The sequence below is a fragment of the Colobus angolensis genome, unplaced genomic scaffold, assembly GCF_000951035.1.
Source record: "Colobus angolensis palliatus isolate OR3802 unplaced genomic scaffold, Cang.pa_1.0 Scaffold74, whole genome shotgun sequence".
Lineage (NCBI taxonomy): Eukaryota > Metazoa > Chordata > Mammalia > Primates > Cercopithecidae > Colobus > Colobus angolensis.
This window is the reverse complement of record NW_012121154.1, coordinates 9,353,269-9,374,701: the sequence shown is the minus strand read 5'-3', so window position 1 is coordinate 9,374,701 and position 21,433 is coordinate 9,353,269. Positions and strand designations below refer to the sequence as shown.

The 21,433-nt window shown below is 37.2% G+C and overlaps 1 protein-coding gene across 3 annotated transcripts in view; it reads left to right on the top strand.

The window, feature by feature from the left end:
* PHTF2 (putative homeodomain transcription factor 2) overlaps window positions 1–21,433 on the top strand; it is a 168,252-nt gene that overhangs the window by 90,484 nt on the left and 56,335 nt on the right. For 2 of the 3 annotated variants that reach the window (XM_011927709.1, XM_011927710.1), the window contains exons 3-7: window positions 3,506–3,562; window positions 10,886–10,955; window positions 11,924–12,082; window positions 19,256–19,421; window positions 21,022–21,186. In XM_011927709.1, coding sequence (XP_011783099.1) covers window positions 3,506–3,562; window positions 10,886–10,955; window positions 11,924–12,082; window positions 19,256–19,421; window positions 21,022–21,186 — 617 coding nt within the window. Of the gene's footprint in view, window positions 1–3,505; window positions 3,563–3,881; window positions 3,894–10,885; window positions 10,956–11,923; window positions 12,083–19,255; window positions 19,422–21,021; window positions 21,187–21,433 lie in introns of all 3 variants that reach the window. The other variant, XM_011927708.1, reaches the window with a different exon arrangement.

Below are 21,433 nucleotides of genomic sequence, written 5' to 3'. Positions count from 1 at the left end.
TTTGTATTTTAGTAGAGACAGGGTTTCACCATGTTGGCTAGGATGGTCTCCATCTCCTGACCTCATGATCTGCCTGCCTTGGCCTCCCAAAGTGCTGAGATTACAGGCGTGAGCCACCGTGCCTGGCCTATTTGGTAGTATTTCCAAAACAAAAGAAGTCTGCTGCAAAGGAGAACTGATTTCTGCACTTACAGACATTTACTTGCTGTAATTGAAAATGAAATTTATCTAAAAATTTATCTTAAATTTATCTTAAAAAAATTAAGACCCCGCCCCGACACCATGAGACAGTCTATTAATAGTAAAAGTTGCTCTTCCTCTCACTCACCAAATCTTTCAATAAATGTGTCTTTCCAGTAAAACAAACCATTTTATCCTGTGTCTTTTTTAATAGGAATGTCTATCAACCCACCTTTAGGATTGCATTTTGCTGTTTACAGTGAACTATGTCAGCTTTCAGGAAGCATTTCCACTTTACCTACTGCTTCACTGTGGAGTTTCTTAGGCTTTCTGTACCTTTCTAAGCCTAGGGCCTATTGAGTACCATGCTGGAGTTACACCGAACCTAGTTATGCCAAAGATTGACATGCATTTCCGATTTGGTCTGTTGAATAGGATTATTTTATTTTTCCTGATTTTGGGATTATAGGACATATATCTACACATTCACATTCTTGAGTCACATAGAAATAAAAATGGTTCTTTTGTAGACAAGTTAGGCACCCTTTTGTATATGAAAACAAAATACTGCTGAAATAGTTATTAAAACATATTGGTACATATTCTTTATTAGTTTTAAGTAGTATTTTACTGAAAAGTATGCAGTGCATTGAAATGTTACACTTTTTTTTTTGGAGACAGGGTCTCACTCTGTCACCCAGACAGAGTACAGTGGCATGATCATGGCCCACTGCAGCCTTGACCTCCTGGGCTCCAGTGATCCTCCTACCTCAGCCTCCTGAGTAGCTGGGACTACAAGGGCGCACTACCATGCCCAGCTAATTTATTGTGTTTTTTGAAGAGACGGGGTTTTGCCATGTTTCTCAGACTTGTCTTAAACTCCTGGGCTCAAGCAGTTCTGCCTCGGCCTCCCAGTGTGCTAGGATTGCAGGCGTGAGCCACCGTACCCAGCCTAAAAAACAAATTACCGCACCTGGCCTAAAAAATAAATTTTTTATTTGCATAAGCCCAGTTATTCTGAATTACTCAATTAGAGCAGAATTATTCATGTGGAATCTATGTTCCCATACTTACCTTTTCTGATTTTAAGGAAGATGATTGATTGATTGAATTTAGAATTTAAGAGGATGAGGGGCAACTAGTCACCTCAGGTCAGCTCTACCATTAGGACTAACTAGTTGGTTATTGTTTACCTAGAGTTTCTTAATCCTGCTTCATAGAGACTCATGGCAGTTTTAGTTACATGTAAGTATGTTGTTTGGTCTAGGTGTTACAATATTTTAATTTTGGGGGTATAACACAATTTTGTTGTTGTTGTTGTTGTTTGTTTTTTGTTTGAGACAGGATACTCTGCTGCCCTGGCTGGAGTGCTGCAGTGGCATGATCATGGCTCACTGCAGCCTCAACCTCCCAGGCTCAAGCAGTCCTCCCACCTCAGTCTCCTAAGTAGCTAGGACTACAAGCATGTGCCACTACACCCAGCTAATTTTATAATTTTTTGTAGAGACGGGTCTTACTACATTGCCAAGATTGGTCTCAAACTCCTGGGCTCAAGTGATTCTCTTCACCTCAGCCTCCCAAAGTGCTGGGATTGCAGGCAAGAGCCACTCTGCACTCAGCCATAATATGATTTTTAAAATAAAAGAGTCATAGGAAAGTGGTAAAAAAGAGAATAGGATTTACAGGACCAGAAGAATTCATATGAGCAAGATAACGTATAAGAGTGACTAGCCGGGCATGTTGGCTCACGCCTGTAATCCCAGCACTATGGGAGGCCGAGGCAGGTGGATCACGAGGTCAGGAGATAGAGACCATCCTGGCTAACATGGTGAAACACCATCTCTACTAAAAATAGAAAAAGTTAGCCGGGTGTGGTGGCACGCACCTGTAGTCCCAGCTACTCGGGAGGCTGAGGCAGGAGAATAGCTTGAACCCAGGAGGCAGAGGTTGCAGTGAACTGAGATCGTGCCACTGCACTCCAGCCTGGGCGACAGAACAAGACTCATCTCAAAAAAAAGAGAGAATAACAGACATTAAAGGCTCTTATCGAGTCACTTAAGTTATTTTATTCTACCTCTACGTTTAAACCATTCTGGTGTTCTCAATTTCTCAGTTCTTGAAATTGAGATTTAAAAAATAATGTGTAGAGTAAAGGACTTTAGGGTAAATTATGTTGTGAGTCAGAAAATACTCTTTCTTCCTGTATTTCTTATAATATCTTTGTCTGTCTTTGGTCATTTTCTGTCTCTAGTCTCTTAAGTGTAGTTATCTGAAATATTTTTAATTTGTTAGAATTCTAATTTTTAATTAATGCAAATAATGAAAATTCCTAGTCACAATTGTATGGTGTTGACCCATTTCAGTGTCCTTTTGGATATGGGGAATTAAGTGGAAACTGGAGACAGTAGGAGCTAATAGGAAATAACTTGGATGGGAACAATAAAGAATGATTTGGTCATCCTGCCCTGTTGAAGGTTTAGTTCAGAGAACTTTCCAGCATCTAAGAATAAATAAAAATAGAAGCTGTAAGAAATTCTGCTTCATAATTATTTTCCTGTGTCTTCAGTCATTTCACAACTTTGTTTTCCAGTTTAAACTTTAAGTGGTAATTGTGGTCTGCATGTTTATAAATTTTTAATTGTATAGAATATTAGTACTTTTCTTCTTTAAAAATAATGCCATAAAGAATTTATCACTTGAAAGTTTTTCCCCAAATGTAACAGAGCTGTAGCAATTGTGTTTATTTACAATTAAGGATTCCCTAGGGTAGTGGTTTTCAACATCAGAATCATCAAGAGGGATTTTAAAGAGTTTTAAAATTTTTATTTTAGGTTCAGGGATACATGTCCAGGTTTGTTATATAGGTAAACTCCTGACTTGGGGATTTGGTATAGAGGTTATTTCGTCACCTGGGTACTAAGCATAGTACCTGATAGTTTTTTGTTTTTGTTTCTTAACCTCTCCCTCCTTTGAACCTCCTCCCTCAAGTAGGCCCCAGTGCCTGTTGTTCCCTCTCTATTCAAGAGGGATTTTTAAAACATAGGTTTTGGGGCCTCACTCCTGTATTTCTGATTCAGTAACTCTGGAGTGGAGCCTGAGAGTTTGCATTTCTAACAAGTTCCAAGGTGACACTAATACTGCTGGTCCTGAAATCATACTTTGAGAACCACTGCAATAATACGATACTGATCTGAGAAGTCTGAGATAGGGCTAAATCTAATCTGTGCTGAATGAATACTGAGTTGCTTATATTTCAAGCAGAGTTATACCTATTTGATGGGTACCAGCAGTGATCATTTAATGTAGTGTTGTCTTCTTTTCATAGATTGGAGCATATGATCAACAAATATGGGAAAAATCTGTTGAACAGAGAGAAATCAAGGTAACGAGTTTATTTCATTTTGTTTATTTTGAAACATAGTTCTATGAATTATTAATTACATTTTCTGTAGTGTTTTTTTCATGTACTTTTAAGATATAAATTACTATTCTATTGAAGTTTTTAAAGGAAGGAGTAAGCTTTGTTTACCATAGTCACGTTTACTTCTGATGGTGGTTTTTTTCTTTTTATCATCTTTCTGTTCTTTTAAAATTGAATTTCTAATGACTATTTTTTTGTCAGCTTTTTTCCCCTTTCACTTGTCACCTTATACTTCTAGTTTGCTTTTCCTCCCTTTTGATGCTGTCATTGCTCTGTACAGTTTATTAAACTGGTAAGTGTTTCAGGATTTTTCCCGCCTGAGTGATCCTGTGCAAATGCTGCTCTGCTTAATTGAGATCTGCTTTTTGGTGCTACTAACAGATTGACTTGGACTCAGAAAGAGTCACTGAAAAGTTGGTCATTTAAAAAAAGAATTTAGGACAGTAAAGCACTAATTAAAATGTTTTTGTAGTAGGCATTTTCTTCCTGAACATGTAATCACATCTCTTATGCTGACAAAATATTCTCATAGATTACCTCGCTAGCATGAAAACTGTTTTTCAACTGAATTTATTGTTTCTCAGCACTCTTTATTGGTAATAAGATTTGTATTTTTCATTTGCATAGATACTAATCAGTGTGTTTCTGCACGAGCTAAATTTAATCTGGGCACAGACAATATTACTTTAGTTACTTGACATTTTCTTTTTTGTATAAAAAGGTTTACATTAGATTGAAAACCAGTCTCTATAGTTACTAAAAATCAGTCCAAAAATTTGTTAATGTTTAGACTACTTAGTCACTTGTAATAAAGAGCAAGGTTCTTTCCCATTTGGCAATGATAATCTCTAAACTTTTGAGGAAGGATTAATACATTTAACAAAGTTGTGGTGTGTGTAAAATATAGGATTAAGTCATGGGACAGAAAGATAAAACGGATTATAGTTTTGTAGGGGAGATACATAATTACACGTGAGATAAATTCCTTTAAGAGAGGCATGTCTAAAACTCTATAGAAGAGTGAGAGGGGACACAAGCCTGGGGAGATTAGGAAAGATTTCATAGAGGAAGCAGTTCATTAACTTAAGGAAGACATTTCAGACAGATGAAGAGCAGATGGAAATATATGTAAAGGGTGGAAGAAACGTGACTGAGGCAGGGCTCCTCAAGTGGTTTGATTTGGTAAAAGGTTGGATAGAGGAAGGAGAGTAGTGTCATTAGGAGTAAAACTAGAAAATGGAAGTCAGATTATGAAGGGGCTTGAGTGCCTTGCCGAAGAGTTTAGACATAATCTGGAAAACAACAGGGGAGATATTGGAAGATTTTTAAGCAGAAGCTTATATTTTAACAAATGTACTCAGGCAGCACTAAGGATGATAGGAAATACTGGAAGAAGAACACATTTAGAATTTTGTTATAGAAATATCTATTTGGTACTTGGGAGGAACATTTAAGAGTTCTCAGTTTATAAAGTAAATATGTATAGGTATGTGTTTGTGATACATACATATGTATATAAAACATTATATAGATATAGCCATAGGAATGAGTAGATTTCTGTTGAATGATGAAAGAAAAGGGCTGAGAACAGAGCATTGGGAAATAACTAACATTTAATAGGTAGGTAAATAAAGAGATGCAAGTAAAGAAGGAAAGAAAAGTAGGAGATCCATGAGAAAATAGTATGGAGAGAGTGTGAAGAAGAGTTGGGATAGTCAAGCAAATAAAGAGCAGCAGAGAGGTCTAGTAAGATGCCATAATACCTTTTATTCTCTTTGACAGTTAGAAAGCCTTTAACTCGTTGGACAGGAGATATTAAGTACCTTGAGAGGTTTTGTTACCAGGTTGGCACATTTGGAATTTAAAAGCCTCAGAAAAAATATATATAAATAATTTTTTTAGTTTTTGGGAGCTGTTCACAAATTACTGCATTACTTATGTAATCTCCTCTTTTTAAAAAGAACTGTCTTAAGTCCTAAATAGAGATTAGGATGAAGAAGGATTATATTAGTTACTGCTTGGTGCTACTAACAGGATGATCTTAGGGAAAGTTAGGACCTACATCTTCTTTCTGAAGTATGTCTCCCTTTAAAGATAATACCTTATAATAGTAATTGAAGAATTAAAAACCTAAAAACTTGCTCTTTTGGCAGGTCTGAAAGTAGCAAGTTATCTCGATTGTTCACAGTCAGTTACAGATCACATGAACTCCTTGTTTCACTCTTTCCCTCTTTCCCACTATTGCACTTGACTAGTCTTTAAAAATAAAGATAAAAATAAGACAAAATTAAAGAAAACTTGTTCTCGTTATTTTTTTTTTTCCTTTTGGGGTGATAAAAAGTTTCTAAAACTAGATAGTGGTAATGGTTGCACAATATTGTGGATGTACTTAGAACCACTGAATTATAGACTTTTATGTATTTTTTCCTTTTTGTTTGTACAAAGTCATGGAGTACATGTGCAATTTTACATGCATAGCTTGTGTAGTAGTCAAGTCAGAACTTTTGGAGTATCCATCACTTGAATAATATGCACTCTACCCATTAATCAGTTTATCTGGCTCACACCTGAAATCCCAACACTTTAGGAGGCGAAGGTGGGAGGATTGCTTGAGTCCAGGAGTTAAGACCAGCTTGGGCAACAAAGTGAGACACTATCTCTAAAAAAAAAATTATTTTTCTTAATTAGCTGGGACGTACCTGCAGTCCCACCTACCTGAGAGGCTGAGCCAGGAGGATCACTTGAGCCCCGGAGTTTGAGGGTGTAGTGAGCCATGATCACACCACTGCACTCCAGCCTGGGCAACAGAGTGAGACTTTGTCTCTAAAAAAACATACATACATACATACATAATCAACTTATCCTTCCTACTCTTGTTATTTTTAATTAAAAGAATCAGTTTGTTAACAAGCCTAAAAGCACATTTCATTCTTACTAAGCGTTCTAATGAAGGCAAATTATAGTGTAAAATAATTTTGTATTTATTCTAAGGAAGTTAGAGAGGTACATAACTGTGGTGTATTAATGTTAATATTCGATTAAAAAAAAACACTCTACCTGTTGTTTAGAGAACAGTGTACCAAATGTATTGAGTTTGTCCCATGTAATTGATTCTTTCATTAGTTGTCAAAGCAGTGAGCAGCTACTAGAGAAATCAAAGACATGAAAATATATTTTTTGAAATGTTTATTTTTCAATTAAAGACCCAGAGTTGATATTGCTAAAGCGTAAAATCTTTTGTAAGTTGCAAATTATTTTTTCATAACTATTTTAGAAATTATAACTAAAAACTTTGTTTTTTTCTGATTACCTTGACCAAAATTTAAAAGTAAATTTGGAAGTTTTTCCTGTTTTACTATCTACTAGACTTTTAAAGCTTCACCAAAAAGCTTATAAAGTCATTACAGAGAAAAAGGGGGATGGGGGAACTAAACAAGATTTCTAGAAAATGAAACTGTTTATGTACTTTGATGGAGTCTAAATATTAATAATACACAGACGTCTAGATAACAGAAGCACTTTCTAAACTTAAACAGCCCATTTCAATTTTTTTGGCCCAACATTATCTGTGTACTTAGAGAATTTTTCTTTTTTTAATAAAAAACTTTATACTACTGTGTTTGAGTCATTTCACTATAGGAACAATACTATGAGTTTAAATTATATTTAATAAATAAAATATTTTTGTTATTGGTATTAATTGCATTTGTGCTGCTTGTTTCTACTTTCTAGTTTGTGCATAAATTAGTAGTTTTAATAATCTCATTCTTTTTTAAAAAAAAAACCTTCTCATTTTTTATTTGTTCATTTAAACTGTTTAACAGTTCAAACAGTACTGAAAGCTATGCTGCTTTGTGTGAATGTGATTTATCCCAAGCCAATTGAAAATTTTCCAGTGTAAAATATCTACTTAATTAAAATCAGACTTTATGAATGTTTGTATCTTGATGCTTTCTTTTATTTTTGTGAATAAAATAATTGTAGATTCGATCTCAGCTCACTACATCCTCTGCCTTCCGGGTTCAAGCGATTCTTCTGCCTCAGCCTCCCAAGTAGCTGGTATTACAGGTGCCCGCTACTACACCCGACTAATTTTTTTTTTTTTTTTTTTTGAGACGGAGTCTCGCCCTGTTGCCCGGGCTGGAGTGCAGTGGCCAGATCTCAGCTCACTGCAAGCTCCGCCTCCCGGGTTGACGCCATTCTCCTGCCTCAGCCTCCCGAGTAGCTGGGACTACAGGCGCCTGCCACCTCGCCCGGCTAGCTTTTTGTATTTTTTAGTAGAGACGGGGTGTCATCGTGTTAGCCAGGATGGTCTCGATCTCCTGACCTCGTGATCCGCCCGTCTCGGCCTCCCAAAGTGCTGGGATTACAGGCTTGAGCCACCGCGCCCGGCCCACCCGACTAATTTTCGTATTTTTAGTAGAGATGGCGTTTCACCATGTTGGCTAGGCCGGTCTTGAACTCCTGACCTCAGGTGATCCTGCCCACCTCAGCTTCTCAAAGTGCTAGGATTACAGGTGTGAACCACCTTACCTGGCCTTCTGGTTTTTTTTTGCTTTTTTTGTTTTTCTTTTTAAACCTTTAAATTATCTTGATAAGCTACCTTAGAGGGAAAATTTTATTGAAACTGGCTATTAGGGTATAGCTCTACAATATAGCTCAAAATAAATATATTTTAATAGAATACAAAATTGGAAATGAACCCCATATTAACAAGGTCGATTAGAAGAAGCATATTGAAAAACAATATTTGCACAAATCAAGAAAACTTACTGTTTCTCCTATAGGGACTCTTAGTTCTTAAAATACTCTTGTTAAAAATTTTAGGTATATAGCAATATTCAGATTAGTTGGAAGACATTGGCAATAAGGTTACTTTCAAGTTGTTAGAGAAGCAATTTATAAAAAACAAGTAAATTAAAATGTGTTACTGTTTTCAAATATTTTTACAGTAATAAAGGTAAAATCTTACTGTAATAAACTTAATACCAAATCCAAATAGTGCTTTATTAATGAATTTTTGTTTAAATATGTATTATTACTATTGCCTCTCCAATATGCAAAATCTTGGGAATGATTTCTAATCCATCAGCCACTCTATAGTGACAGTAAAATCAGAAATAATGTACAGATACAGCCCATACTCATTATTTGGGGTAGCTATGTTCTGTGAAGTCACCCATGAACACTGAATGAGTGAATACTGAACCATTGCTGCCTGTGGAAGTACCTTGTTTTATGTGTATTTCTGTTTAAAGACACCTTATTTAATATATATTTTTGATTCATTAACAATTCATGGCCAACAGCACTGTAAATCATACCTTAACAGAGGTTATATTTTTTTTTTAGTTTTTAGTTTTTACTTTATATTTTTTGGGACAGAGTCTTGCTTTGTCACCAGGCTGGAGTGCAATGGCATGACCTTGGTTTATGGCAACCTCCAACCCCTGGGTTCAAACAGTTCTCTGTGCTTCAGCCTCCTCAAGTTGCTGGGATTACAGGCAGGTGCCACCATGCCCAGCTAATTTTTTGTATTTTTAGTAGAGATGGAGTTTCACCATGCTGGCCAGGCTGGTCTCAAACTCGTGGCCTCAAGTGATCCACCCACTTTGGCCCCCGCAAAGTGCTGGGATTAAAGGTGTGAGTCACTGTGCCTGGGTGAACAGAGGTTATCTAACACATTTTCTCTATAAGGCACATCACAGCCTTCTTGCGCTTACGAACGCGAGACAGTGTTTTAAGCACTATACTTAAGGGCCATCTTGAACAACAGGATTGCCAACAAAAAGCACAAAAATGTGAAAAACACAACAAAGGACACTGTTTACAGTAATCAGAGCTGAAACAGGAAGGTTAAAGCATCACCTTGTTTGACCTCAGCTGGGAACATGCAGGTTGGGTGACTCAATTTTTTTTTTTTTCTACTCCATGCATGCCTGCAAATTAGGGCAAAAGCACCGTGAACATTGATTTGGGGGTACAAAGAAATTTTACCGAGTACGTGTGTTTGCAATTGTGGAATCTGAGAGTATGAGGGTCAACTATATATAAAATTTTCATTGCTGTTTCTTTAACTTTTACCCTTTCTCCTTCATTTTTGTTTTTTGTATCTCTGGGTGGTTTGCAACTTCAGACAGAACTATTTGAAGGGATTCAAAGATTAATTACATCTTGGTTTCAGGTCACATTTTTGGTTTTGACACCTCAGTTAATTCTGACCTCAAATATGGTTCTCTTCTTTGTTTTAGATGCAAACAGAATACTTAATCAGATTTTTACTTTGTTGGGGGGTGTCATTGTTACTTGGATTAGGACCAGAGACAGGATTTAGTGCACAGTTACTTGCTTAATTGAATGAATAAAAAACAAATCATCTAAACACTTGTGTCGTCTCGCAGTACTTGGCTCCTGAAGAGTTTAGCTTAAGCTCTTGCAATTCTTTTTGTTTTTTGTTCGTTTTCTCTTTTTTGTTTTTATTTTTGTTAGCTCTTCCAATTCTTAATTTTCTAGTCTTAAGTAATAAAGTAATTAATTTTGTTATAGGGTTTTATTTTTCCACTCGTTTTGATCTACTTCCCCCACTTCACTCTATATACTGATAGCAGAAACTTAATTTTACTCAGTGTTCAATAATTTCAAGTTTAAATGAATTCAGTTTATGACAACTGCCTCTCCCTCCCCCCTTCCTGGTTATGGTGTCTAAGTTCTGAGGTGATGAGGTGGCATTTATGGTCTGATGAGGGGTTGACGTATGAACATAATGGCAACCATCATCCTTGAGTAGTGCATCGTCCTGCCTGGCTCTCAGCTGATTGGCGTCTGCTGAGAAGTCTGCATCCTTTCTGGTCCTCAGCTGTGTGATTTACCGCTTTCTGAAGTAATGCCTACAGCACCACACCTTGAGGTTCCTTCAGGGCTGCTGCTCCCCTAGCTAGCCTCAACACTCTCCAAATGCCAATATGGGGCCAATGCAGTTCCCTCTACACCTAAAGCTGTACACCTAAATTTGCTTGGTAGTAATAGTATTTGTATTAGAATTTTACTGTTGGTAATAAACCGGCCTGGCATGTTATACACATCTCTAAATATATCTTTTTGAACAATAATAAAATTTATTACAATACTGTAATTGTGTTCCATTTGTAACAAATGCATAATGTGTTACATTTTGTTGGTACTATTAACAATTTTATTTTAAATTGAAATTTTTAGAAATTGATTTTCTCCTGTTCTAGATTTAAGTATATACACAATTCCAATACTTCTTTTGATATATTATAGGGGCTAAGGAATAAACCAAAGAAAACAGCACATGTGAAACCAGACCTCATAGATGTTGATCTTGTAAGAGGTGAGTCTTGGATAAATAAATGTTTACTACAAGTAGACATTGTTCTGGAAGAAACAGAATTCAAAATAGGTTTAAATATTGTGTTAGGCTCTTTTGCATTGCTATAAAGAAATACTTGAGATTGGGTAATTTATAAGAAAAGAGGCTTAATTGGCTCATGGTTCTGCAGGCTGTACGGAAAGCACAGCACCAGCACCTGTTTCTGGCGCGGGAAGCTTTACCCATAGCAGAAGGCAAGCGGGACCAGGCACATCACATGGCCAGAGCAGGAGCCAGAGAGTGGTAGCGGGGAGGTGCCACATACTTTTAAATCACCAGGTCTCCTGAGAACTCACTCACTGTCTCGAGGACAGCCTCAAGCCATGAGGGATTCACCCTTATCACCCATACACCTCCCACTAGGCCCTGCCTCCAGCATTGGAGATTACAATTTAACGTCAGATTTGGACAGGGACAAATATTCCAAACTATGTCAGATATGTATCTGTCTGTCTATCTTTTTAGAAATAAAAACACTGTGAACCTTGACGAAGACAAGAATAGTATTAAAAAGAGAGAATGGGACCAGGTACAGTGGCTCACACCTATAATCCCAGCACCTTGGGAAGCTGAGGCAGAAGGATCTCTTGAACCCAGGAGTTTGATACCACCCTGGGCAGCAGAGTGAGATCCTGTCTCAAAAACAAAAAAACAAAAAGACAATTAAAGTGGTAATTTGTAATTGCTAACTAGAACTGACATTTGAATATCGTTCTGTATTTATAAAATATGTGGGAGAAATTCTGTTATTTCAAAAAATATTTTTTTCAAAATATTTAAAGTATCTATAAATTGGACATTTCTGACTCATAGTATAATACAGAATAAAATTATGTGGTCATGTTTTTCAAACATTGAAATTTTTTTCTTTAAAGAAATTAGATAATAATATGTAAATATACTCTGTTGTCCTATTTTGCTTTTTTCAGGGTCTGCATTTGCAAAGGCAAAGCCTGAAAGTCCTTGGACTTCCCTGACCAGAAAGGGAATTGTTCGAGTTGTATTTTTCCCCTTTTTCTTCCGGTGGTGGTTACAAGTAACATCAAAGGTCATCTTTTTCTGGCTTCTTGTCCTTTATCTTCTTCAAGGTATAATTAAGTGATATTTGCTTTCACCTTTCAGAATGTTATATTATCAGGTTTAATAAGGCTTTGTTTTAAACATACGCTAACTACTACTGAGTATGATATATAAGTATGTTAATAATAAATCTCATAATTGATTTAGCATTAAAAATATTTGAGAAAACAAAGTTATTTTCCAATATAATTTTATGAATATTTGAATCTGTAGATGGTTAAAGAAAAATAGAAATTGAGAAGATTTTTTAAAATTAGGAAAAAAACCTCATCAAAATGCATCTTCCACACATACATACATACCAGTCTTTAAAAAATACAACCTTTACAAGTTTATTATTCCTGCCTTAAGTATAGTTTCTTTTTTCTGTGCCTTTTACCACTGTGATCTGAGCTGTCCTTTTACTTTATCAAAATTCTGTATACCATGCACTCTGCTAGGTGTTTTCTAGATTCTCATTTAATTCTCACATCAACCCAGTGAAGTATAGGGACTGTTATTACGCGTCACTTATAGTCGTGGGACCTGAACGACTTAAGGGCCCAAAGCCATGCAGTCATCAAGTATGGTAGAGTCCAGGTTCAAGTCTAAGCATTCTGATCCCAGAACCACACACTTAACAGTTCTTATGGTGCCTCCTAACACAACATTCTACTGCATAGTCTTAGCAGCAGTATGTAACACAACATGTATAACACTGTAGAGCATTTAGAAACTAACGAAGAAACTATTCATATTCCATCACGTGAACAAAGCGGTTATTTTCATTTGGTTGATGTCCTTTCAGTCTTTTTAATGTTATTAAAAAAAAAAACCCATGGTTACAGTCCTGAATGATTATTTAAATTTGTTTTATCAACAGATTCTAAGAGATAATTTTAAATAAATGACAGTATAATAACTGTAGACTTTTATTTAGATAAAGTTGTTTCTTCTAAGCCAGGTTACATCTTATATACATAAAAGGGTGTGAACTGTGATGATTTTGTGGTTGTTATTAGAATGTGTGTGTTTTCTGATTAAAGATATAATAATATTTTCATGGCAGAAAATTTGGAAAATGTAGAAAAAGCTAAAGAAAAAAAAAAACTACCCATCATCTTGCCTTTGAGTTTATAATACTTTTTAAATAGTTGAGATTATTTTTGTGAACAGCTACATTTTTTTTTTTACCTAATGTCATAATAAGTATCAGAGTCTTTGTAAATATAACTTCTTAGTTACTAGAAAGAATCTTGTCCTACATCAATATTGGGCAGTTAAGCTGATTGCTGTTTTTTGTTATTATAATTACTGCTGAAGTGAACATATTTGCTTATCAATATTTTCTAGTTATAGTGATCATAATTTTTATCATTTTCTTGTTTGCTTCTCAAAAGGACTTAAGAGAACTTAATTTAAGTATAGTTATCTTCAAAGGTTTTCTGGCTTACCTAGAGGAGAAAACTTCATTTGAATGTGGTCAGAAACTGCAATAGCTTGTTAAGAGTAATTCAGTACCATTGATTGTACATCACAGTGCATTGTGCTTTTCAAAATATTGCTACTTTCTAGTATTCCATGACCAACAAGTTTCCAATGTAACTAAAAGTTCACTGACATTGTATAATTATATTGTGTCTGAAATTTACTACTGGTTCCTCTAAGTTAAATAGGGAACACAGGTTAGATTGGGCATTAAATTAGATATTTTTAAGTTCAGAACCAAAGTTTAATCATAAGGTCCTTATGATGAACACTACTAAACATTCTCCTAGTAAAGCTTAGAGAAATGACTTAACTTTCTTAAAGTCACACAGCCAGTACCAAAGTCATGATGTGACTCTAATGACCCTCGGCAGGCTGCCATTAGCTTTGAAAACCACTGTATGTCTATCTTCGTTGCAGCAACCTGTGTAAAAGCAGGGTGCTGCAGTGCTCTGAGTTATGTCCTCATTCTTGTTCCCACTTCTTGAAAGGCAGAAAGAGCCGGGCACGGTGGCTCACGCCTGTAATCCCAGCACTTTGGGAGGCCAAGGCGGGGGGATCACGAGGTCAGGAGATCGAGCCCATCCTGGCGAACATGGTGAAACCCCATCTCTACTAAAAATATAAAACAACTAGCCGGGCGTGGGGGCGGGTGCCTGTAGTCCCAGTTTCTTGGGAGGCTGAGGCAAGAGAATGGCGTGAACCTGGGAGGCGGAGCTTGCAGTGAGCTGAGATCGCGCCACTGCACTCCAGCCTGGGCCACAGAGTGAGACTGTCTCAAAAAAAAAAAAAGAAAGGCAGAAAGAATCAAATGCAGTCAGATTTGGTTTTATATAACGATGTATAGGTTTTTTACTTCAATTACTTGCTTTTTAAGTATCTCAACTATGTATTCTCAGCTCTATCCCCACTTCTCCATGTCTTGGTTGCCTAGTTTCTTGCCAAGATTACTGCCAGGAAACCTTATATCATCTACTTTCTGTCCATTTACCTATTAAATGACTAATTCAAACCAGCTGCTTAAGGTCTAAATTACTTCACTAGTTACTGCTTTCAAGATGCAATCTGAGTTTTCAAATCTCTCCTTGAATTTCTATCCCACCCTAACCAGGCTAAACTAGCTCTTTGCTGTTTCTTAAACATTCCATGCTTTTTTGCCTGTATGTCTTTAGACGTGCAACTCCCTTTGCTTGGGGTAGCCCTTTTCCCTTTTGTTTAGTCAATCCTCTGTTTTCTCTCAAACTTAGATTAGACATCAGACATCACATTCTTTGAGAACCCTTTCATAACTCCCCAATGTAGTTATGTATCTTTTTTATGTATATTGTAGCAGTTAATCATAAGTATTATATTAGTCACCTTCGGCTACCATCACAAAATACCACAGATTGGGTGGCTTATACAACAGAAATTTATTTTCTCACCATTCTGAGGGATGGAAGTGCAAGAGTGAGGCAATATCAGAGTTGGTGTCTGATGAGGCCTCTGACTCGTAGATGTCCACCTTCTTGCTGTGTCTTAACAGGGCCTTTCTTGTGTGTGTGAGTGGAGAGAGAGAATACTCTGGTATCTCTGCCTCTTCATATAAGGACAAGAGTCATATCAGTTTAAGGCCTTACTCTTAGGAATTTCTTTTAACCTTTACTACCTCCTTATAGGCCCTGTCTCCAAATGTAGTCACATTGTGGGTTAGGGCTTCATTCAGCATGTGCATTTGTGTGGGGAGGATGAAAGGAGCACAGTTCGGTTCATAACAGGTATTTTCATTGTTTCTTTATATGTCTCTTCTTTTCTCTAAACCAAACCTGTCCAACCAATGGCCCATAGGCCACATGCAGCCCAAGATGGCTTTGAATGTGGCCCAACCCAGGTTCATAAATTTTCTTAAAACCTTATGAGAATTTTAAAAATTTATTTTGTTAAAGCTTATCAGCTATCATTAGTGTTAGTGTATTTTATGTTAGCTATCATTAATGTTAGCCCCAGACAATTCTTCTTGCAGTGAGGCCCAGGGAAGCCAGAAGATTGGATACCCCTGGTCTAAACCAAGGCATAGGGAGCAGAGACTGTGTCTTGTCTTTTTTTCTCCATTGCCTAATTGCCACTGAATCTTAAAGATTAACAGTCCTAAAAATGGAAGATAATATTCTATTCTATTTTTTAGACACAGGGTCTTCTTGCTCTGTTGCTCAGGCTGGAGTGCAATGGTGTGATCATAGTTCAATGCAGCCTTGAACTCCCAGGCACAAGAAATCCTCCAGCCTCAGCCTCCCAACTAGCTAGGACTATAGGAGCACGCCACCATGCCCAGCTAATTCTTTTTCTTTTTGTAGAGATGGGGTCTTAATATGTTGCCCAGGTTGGTCTTGAACTCCTGACCTCAAGTAATCCTCCCACCTCACCCTCTTAAAGTGCTGGGATTACAGGTATCAGCCACCATGGTTTCTATCTGTTGCTCAGGCTGGAGTGTGGCGGCACCGTCATGACTCGCTGCAGCCTCGACCTCCAAGGCTCGATAATTCCTCCTACCTTCCACCTCCATAGCTGGAACTACAGGTTCCCCCGCCATTCCCAGCTAATTTTTTTGAATTTTTTTTGTAGAGACAGGGTTTCGCATTGTTGCCCAGGCTGGTCTCAAACTCCTGGGCTAAAGCAGTCCGCCTGCCTCAGCCTGTCAAAGTACTGGGGTTACAGATGTTGAGCCATTGCATCCAGCCTGCTCTTAGAGTTCCACTTGTCCGGTACGTGAAGTCCTGCCATGGAAATGTTTGTGCCCAACAACATTCTGTCTTAGTTGATCCCCAGCAGAAATCTCTAGCAGCACTGTCTAGTTTGTAGGACTTCATTAAATGCTCAAAAAGTATAATTCAGCATTATATAAAATAAGTGAATGTTTTCTCTGTATATCTTCTTTTTTTTTTTTTTGAGACAGAGTCTCGCCTGTCGCCCAGGCTGGAGTGCAGTGGCATGATCTTGGTTCACTGCAACCTCCACCTCCCAGGTTCAAGCGATTCTTATGCCTCAGCCTCCCGAGTAGCTGGGACTACAGGTGTGTGCCACCACGCCCAACTAATTTTTGTGTTTTTAGTAGAGATGGGGTTTCTCCATATTGACCAGGCCTCAAACTCCTGATCTCGTGTTCTGCCCACCTCAGCCTTCCAAAGTGCTGGGTTTACAGGCAGGAGCAACCATGCCCGGCTCTCCATGTATCTTCTAAACCTTCACTTGAGAGGAAAACAAAAAGGAGAAGTGATACCAGAGTCATGGAGGAAAAGCCACTCTCTCAGGAACTGACACCATGGGAGGGACATGATCACTTTTAGGAGAGATACAGCCAGAAGAAAAAAGGAGAAAGAGAGGAAGAAAGTGGCTCCTCCCTCTTTTTCTAATGCCTTGTCATCAGAATTTCACAGTATGTAATAACTTCCTGTTAAGATATACAGAAAATATAATTTGTATGCTCCCAGCCCTAGGATTACAGAGAATGATGATCACAGAGCTGAAAGAGTTCAGATAAATAACCAGCAACAGGTTATATAAAACCTAAAGTTTTAAAAGATATTCTCCTTTGTGTCTGAAACTCTGAACTTCTTAAGTAAGCATTTGTATTTGCCCCTTTTAAAATTAGAGTTAATGGCATGGTGAAACCCTGTCTCTACTAAAAATACAAAAAATTAGCTGGGCATGGTGGCAGGCACCTGTAGTGCCAGCTACTTGGGAGGCTGAGGCAGGAGAATGGCATGAACCTGGGAGGCAGAGCCTGCAGTGAGCTGAGATCACGCCACTGCACTCCAGCCTGGGCGACAGAGTGAGACTTCATCTCCAAAAAAAAAAATTAGAGTTAATGGTAGCTAAAAAAAAAAAAAAGCTGCTATTCACTAATGTTCAGTATACATTTACTGTGTATAAGCAGTTTTTCAAAATGTTTTACATGCATTACCTCACCTAAAACCTATTATAGTGCCTGTGTACTACTATATGTATATGTATGCTGTATACTATGTAGATATACAGAAGATTAAACCAAGGTTCAAAAATATTAAAGAACTTGATAAAAGTCACATTAGAATTCATATTAAAAACAAAAAAGACTCTCTGCTTTTCAAAATTCTAGACTGTTATGGAAGAACTAGAGAATTTGGGTTAAATTCCAGGGTAGTTCATAAAGATGATTGGCATTTTAAAATTTTTGTTTTTTTCTTTTTAAGGAACCTTATTACTTACAGTTGTATACGGCTGAAATTTGTTTTCATGATACTCTTTAAGTATATTAGCAGATTACGTGGTGTTTTAAGCTTTTGGTATGTTAGACCAGGATTCTTTGAATTGCAGGTGGCAGAAACTAAATGCAAACTACCTTTTGCAAGAAGTCGGTTTTTTTGGTTGTTATTTTTACTGTTTATCATAAAAACTAAAAAAAACCCAGGAAACTAGATAGAATAGTACAACAGCTGGGGTGGCCATTTGTCCCAGTTTGGCTGGGATTGTCCAACCCCAAGTTTACTCATGTTGTCCTGGTGCCTTTCACTCTCAAAAGTGTCTTGGTTTAGATGGTAAATTATATGGTCACCCTAAACACCCAAATACCCATCTCTTTAATTTACCAATGATTAACATTTTGGGATGTTTACTTATTTTGTTAAGTAAATTATATACATTGAGACATTTTACCCCTGAATACGTCAATATGCATTTCTTCAAAGTGAGCACATACAACCACATTACAGTGATCACACTTCAGAAAATAACCAAAAATATTCTAATATTTACATTTTATTTTAGGTACTCCCAGGCCATGGATTCAGGCATGGCTGGATTGAGAGGCTCAGATAATATCTTTTTGCTGTTGACTCTGGTCTTGCTGGTCACATTCTTAGGTTGGCTCTTTCTAGGTGGTGGTTAAGGTGGCCCCTAGCAATTTCATTTTTTCATAGTCTTTAGTGTTTGTGATCTAGGAGAAAGGTCTTGAAGCACCTATATTAGTCCCTGAAAAAGACTGATTGGCCCTGCTTAGGTCACTTGCCCATCTTTTTATAAACTTTTGTATTCAGACTTACTAAGACTGTGACAAGCCTAGATTACATGTCTATCCCTGTGGTGGGAGAAATAAGAATATGTGATTGATGGATAAAGGAGGGAGACAAAGGTAAAGACAGTTTATGTCCAGAAAGTCTAAGGGATGCTGTATAGGCAAAAACAAGATTTCCCTTCATGTAGTAATGGTTAGCATTGATGGGTGTTTAGTGGTTTCTCTGGAAACTATGCCTAAGTAAATGTGTTATTAATTCTAAGGAGATAGACCTCTATTAATAAGAAGCTCTTTATCGCTGTATTATATACACTTATCATAAGATTTCCTTATTTGTAAAACAAAGAAATAATGTACTTGAGGTTAGGGCGGTTCTCTGATTGTCTGTGATGTTACTTAGAAATGTCCTTAGATTCATATGCATCTAATTTACGTTGCAGCGTTGAGGTGTACTTTAGAGACTATGTTGGGTGTTGTCTTGTTCCAAGAGTTTATTACTAAATACCATGGTTAGGCTGTGGCAGACAATAAAACAGTCTGAAAGAGCTTGTCTGTAGTAATATTTTAAACTCATTTAAATTTAGAAAAATATTTTGGCAAAAAATAATGTAAAAACAATTTTAAGAGTTTTGAAGAGGTGACTCTCAGATATATAATTAAGCGTATTTTCTTTCCCTTTTTGTAGTTGCTGCAATAGTATTATTCTGCTCCACTTCTAGCCCACACAGCATACCTCTGACAGAGGTGATTGGGCCGATATGGCTGATGCTGCTCCTGGGAACTGTGCACTGCCAGATTGTTTCCACAAGAACACCCAAACCTCCTCTAAGTACAGGGGGTAAAAGAAGAAGGTACTGTTTTTTAAAAAGTAATCTTTTTGTACATTGATGTAATTTGAATCCACAATTATTCTTGGCTCCTCTTATCTTCATAGACTAAAATCTTATCTTGTAAGGTTGCTCTTTCAAAAAAACCACTGAGCTTCAGAATCAATTACCAAATGATTTAGTTTCTATGTTTGCTTCAAGGCCATTTTAAGACAATATGCCTGTGTTTTTGTTTGTTTGTTTCTTTTTTTCTTGAAACTCATTTCTAGTCACTTAATATCTATGTAGACAATATATGTTAGCTAGATTGTTAATAATTCCTACTACTTATAAAATCTTGTATTTCTAAGATGCTTTGGCAAAAACAAAAACCTAGAAAAAATTTCAGCTAAACTGTATTTACTAAATGCTGTTTTGTTTTGTTTTGTTTTTTTCTGTTTTTTCTTTTGAGGCAGGGTCTCACTGTCTCTGTCACCTAGGCTGGAGTCCAGCTCACTGCAGCTTGGACCTCCTGGGCTCAAGTGATCCTCTCACCCTATCCTCCTGAGTAGCTGGGACTACAGGTGTATGCCACACCACCTGACTAGTTCTTTTATTTTTTATTTTATTTATTTATTTATTTGTTTATTTGTTTGAGACAGAGTCTTGCTCTGTCGCCCAGGCTGGAGCACAGTGGTGCGATCTCTGCTCACTGTATGCTCCGCCTCCCGGGTTCACACCATTCTCCTGCTTCAGCCTCCCAAGTAGCTGGGACTACAGGCGCCCGCCACCACACCCGGCTAATTTTTTGTATTTTTTTAGTAGAGATGGCGTTTCACTGTGTTAGCCAGGATGGTCTTGGTCTTCTGACCTCGTGATCCACCCGCCTGGGCCTCCCAAAGTGCTGGGATTACAGGCGTGAGCCACCGTGCCCGGCCTATTTTTTGTAGAGACAGGGTCTCACTTTATTGTCCAGGCTAGTCTGAACTCTTGGGCTCAAGCCATCCTCCCACCTCAGCCTCCCAAAGTGCTGGGATTACAGGCATGAGCCACCACACCCTGCCACTAAATTCTGTTTGAATCCATTTAATATTACCCTTGATTCAGTAAACATAGCATGTCTCACTAGCCACTCAGTACACTGGAGTTTGTTTTAAGGCTCTTTTGGAGCAGGTCCTCTTTTGAATATCATTGCTAAGAGATTGTGAAATTTGTAGTTTTTGGGTGCTGAGATTTAAGCACATCTCATTGTTAAAAGATAATACCTACATTAGATAAATAGCAATGTTGATAAATTAGATTATAATTCTCTCCAATCTAAATTTTCTTCTTTCTTCATCTGCAGATAAGTGGCATTCAAATAGGGAAGAAATGCTTTTGTAAATATCCGTCCAATGCAATCTTTACAACCTTCTGTCCACTGACCTGCCAATATAAGCAAGGACCAATACCTTAACATTTCTAGAAATTGGTCTTGAATATGCATCATGATATTTGGATTAAATTTTATCTAGTAAATCTAAATTTTATTATGTATTAAGTAAAGTTCCTGTGTTTATGTTTTCCAAATTTTTGATTGTACTACTGAGAAAGTGGTTATTAAAATATTAAAGCTGCCTTCCGTTCTTAATCTCTTCTGACGAAGGAAATTAAGAAAAGCAGCCCATTTGGAAGTACATAGGGAAGGAGATGGTTCTAGTACTACAGATAACACACAAGAGGGAGCAGTTCAGAGCCACGGTACAAGCACCTCTCACAGCGTTGGCGCTGTCTTCAGAGATCTCTGGCATGCTGCTTTCTTTTTATCAGGGTTTGTATTTATTTAAGGCTTTATATGGCATAGAGATGGCACTATCCCTTTTCTGGCACTTCAGTCTCAGGTAATGAGTATTAATTACTTTAAATGTGACAGCCTCATGGATTTTGTTTTGATAAATTATAATAGTATAGATGATGGAAAAATAGACACCATAAAGTTTATTTGGGTCATGTATAAATACATCTATACGAGAATGAATATACCAAAGCATATTTAGCTAGGATTACCCCCTTTTTTT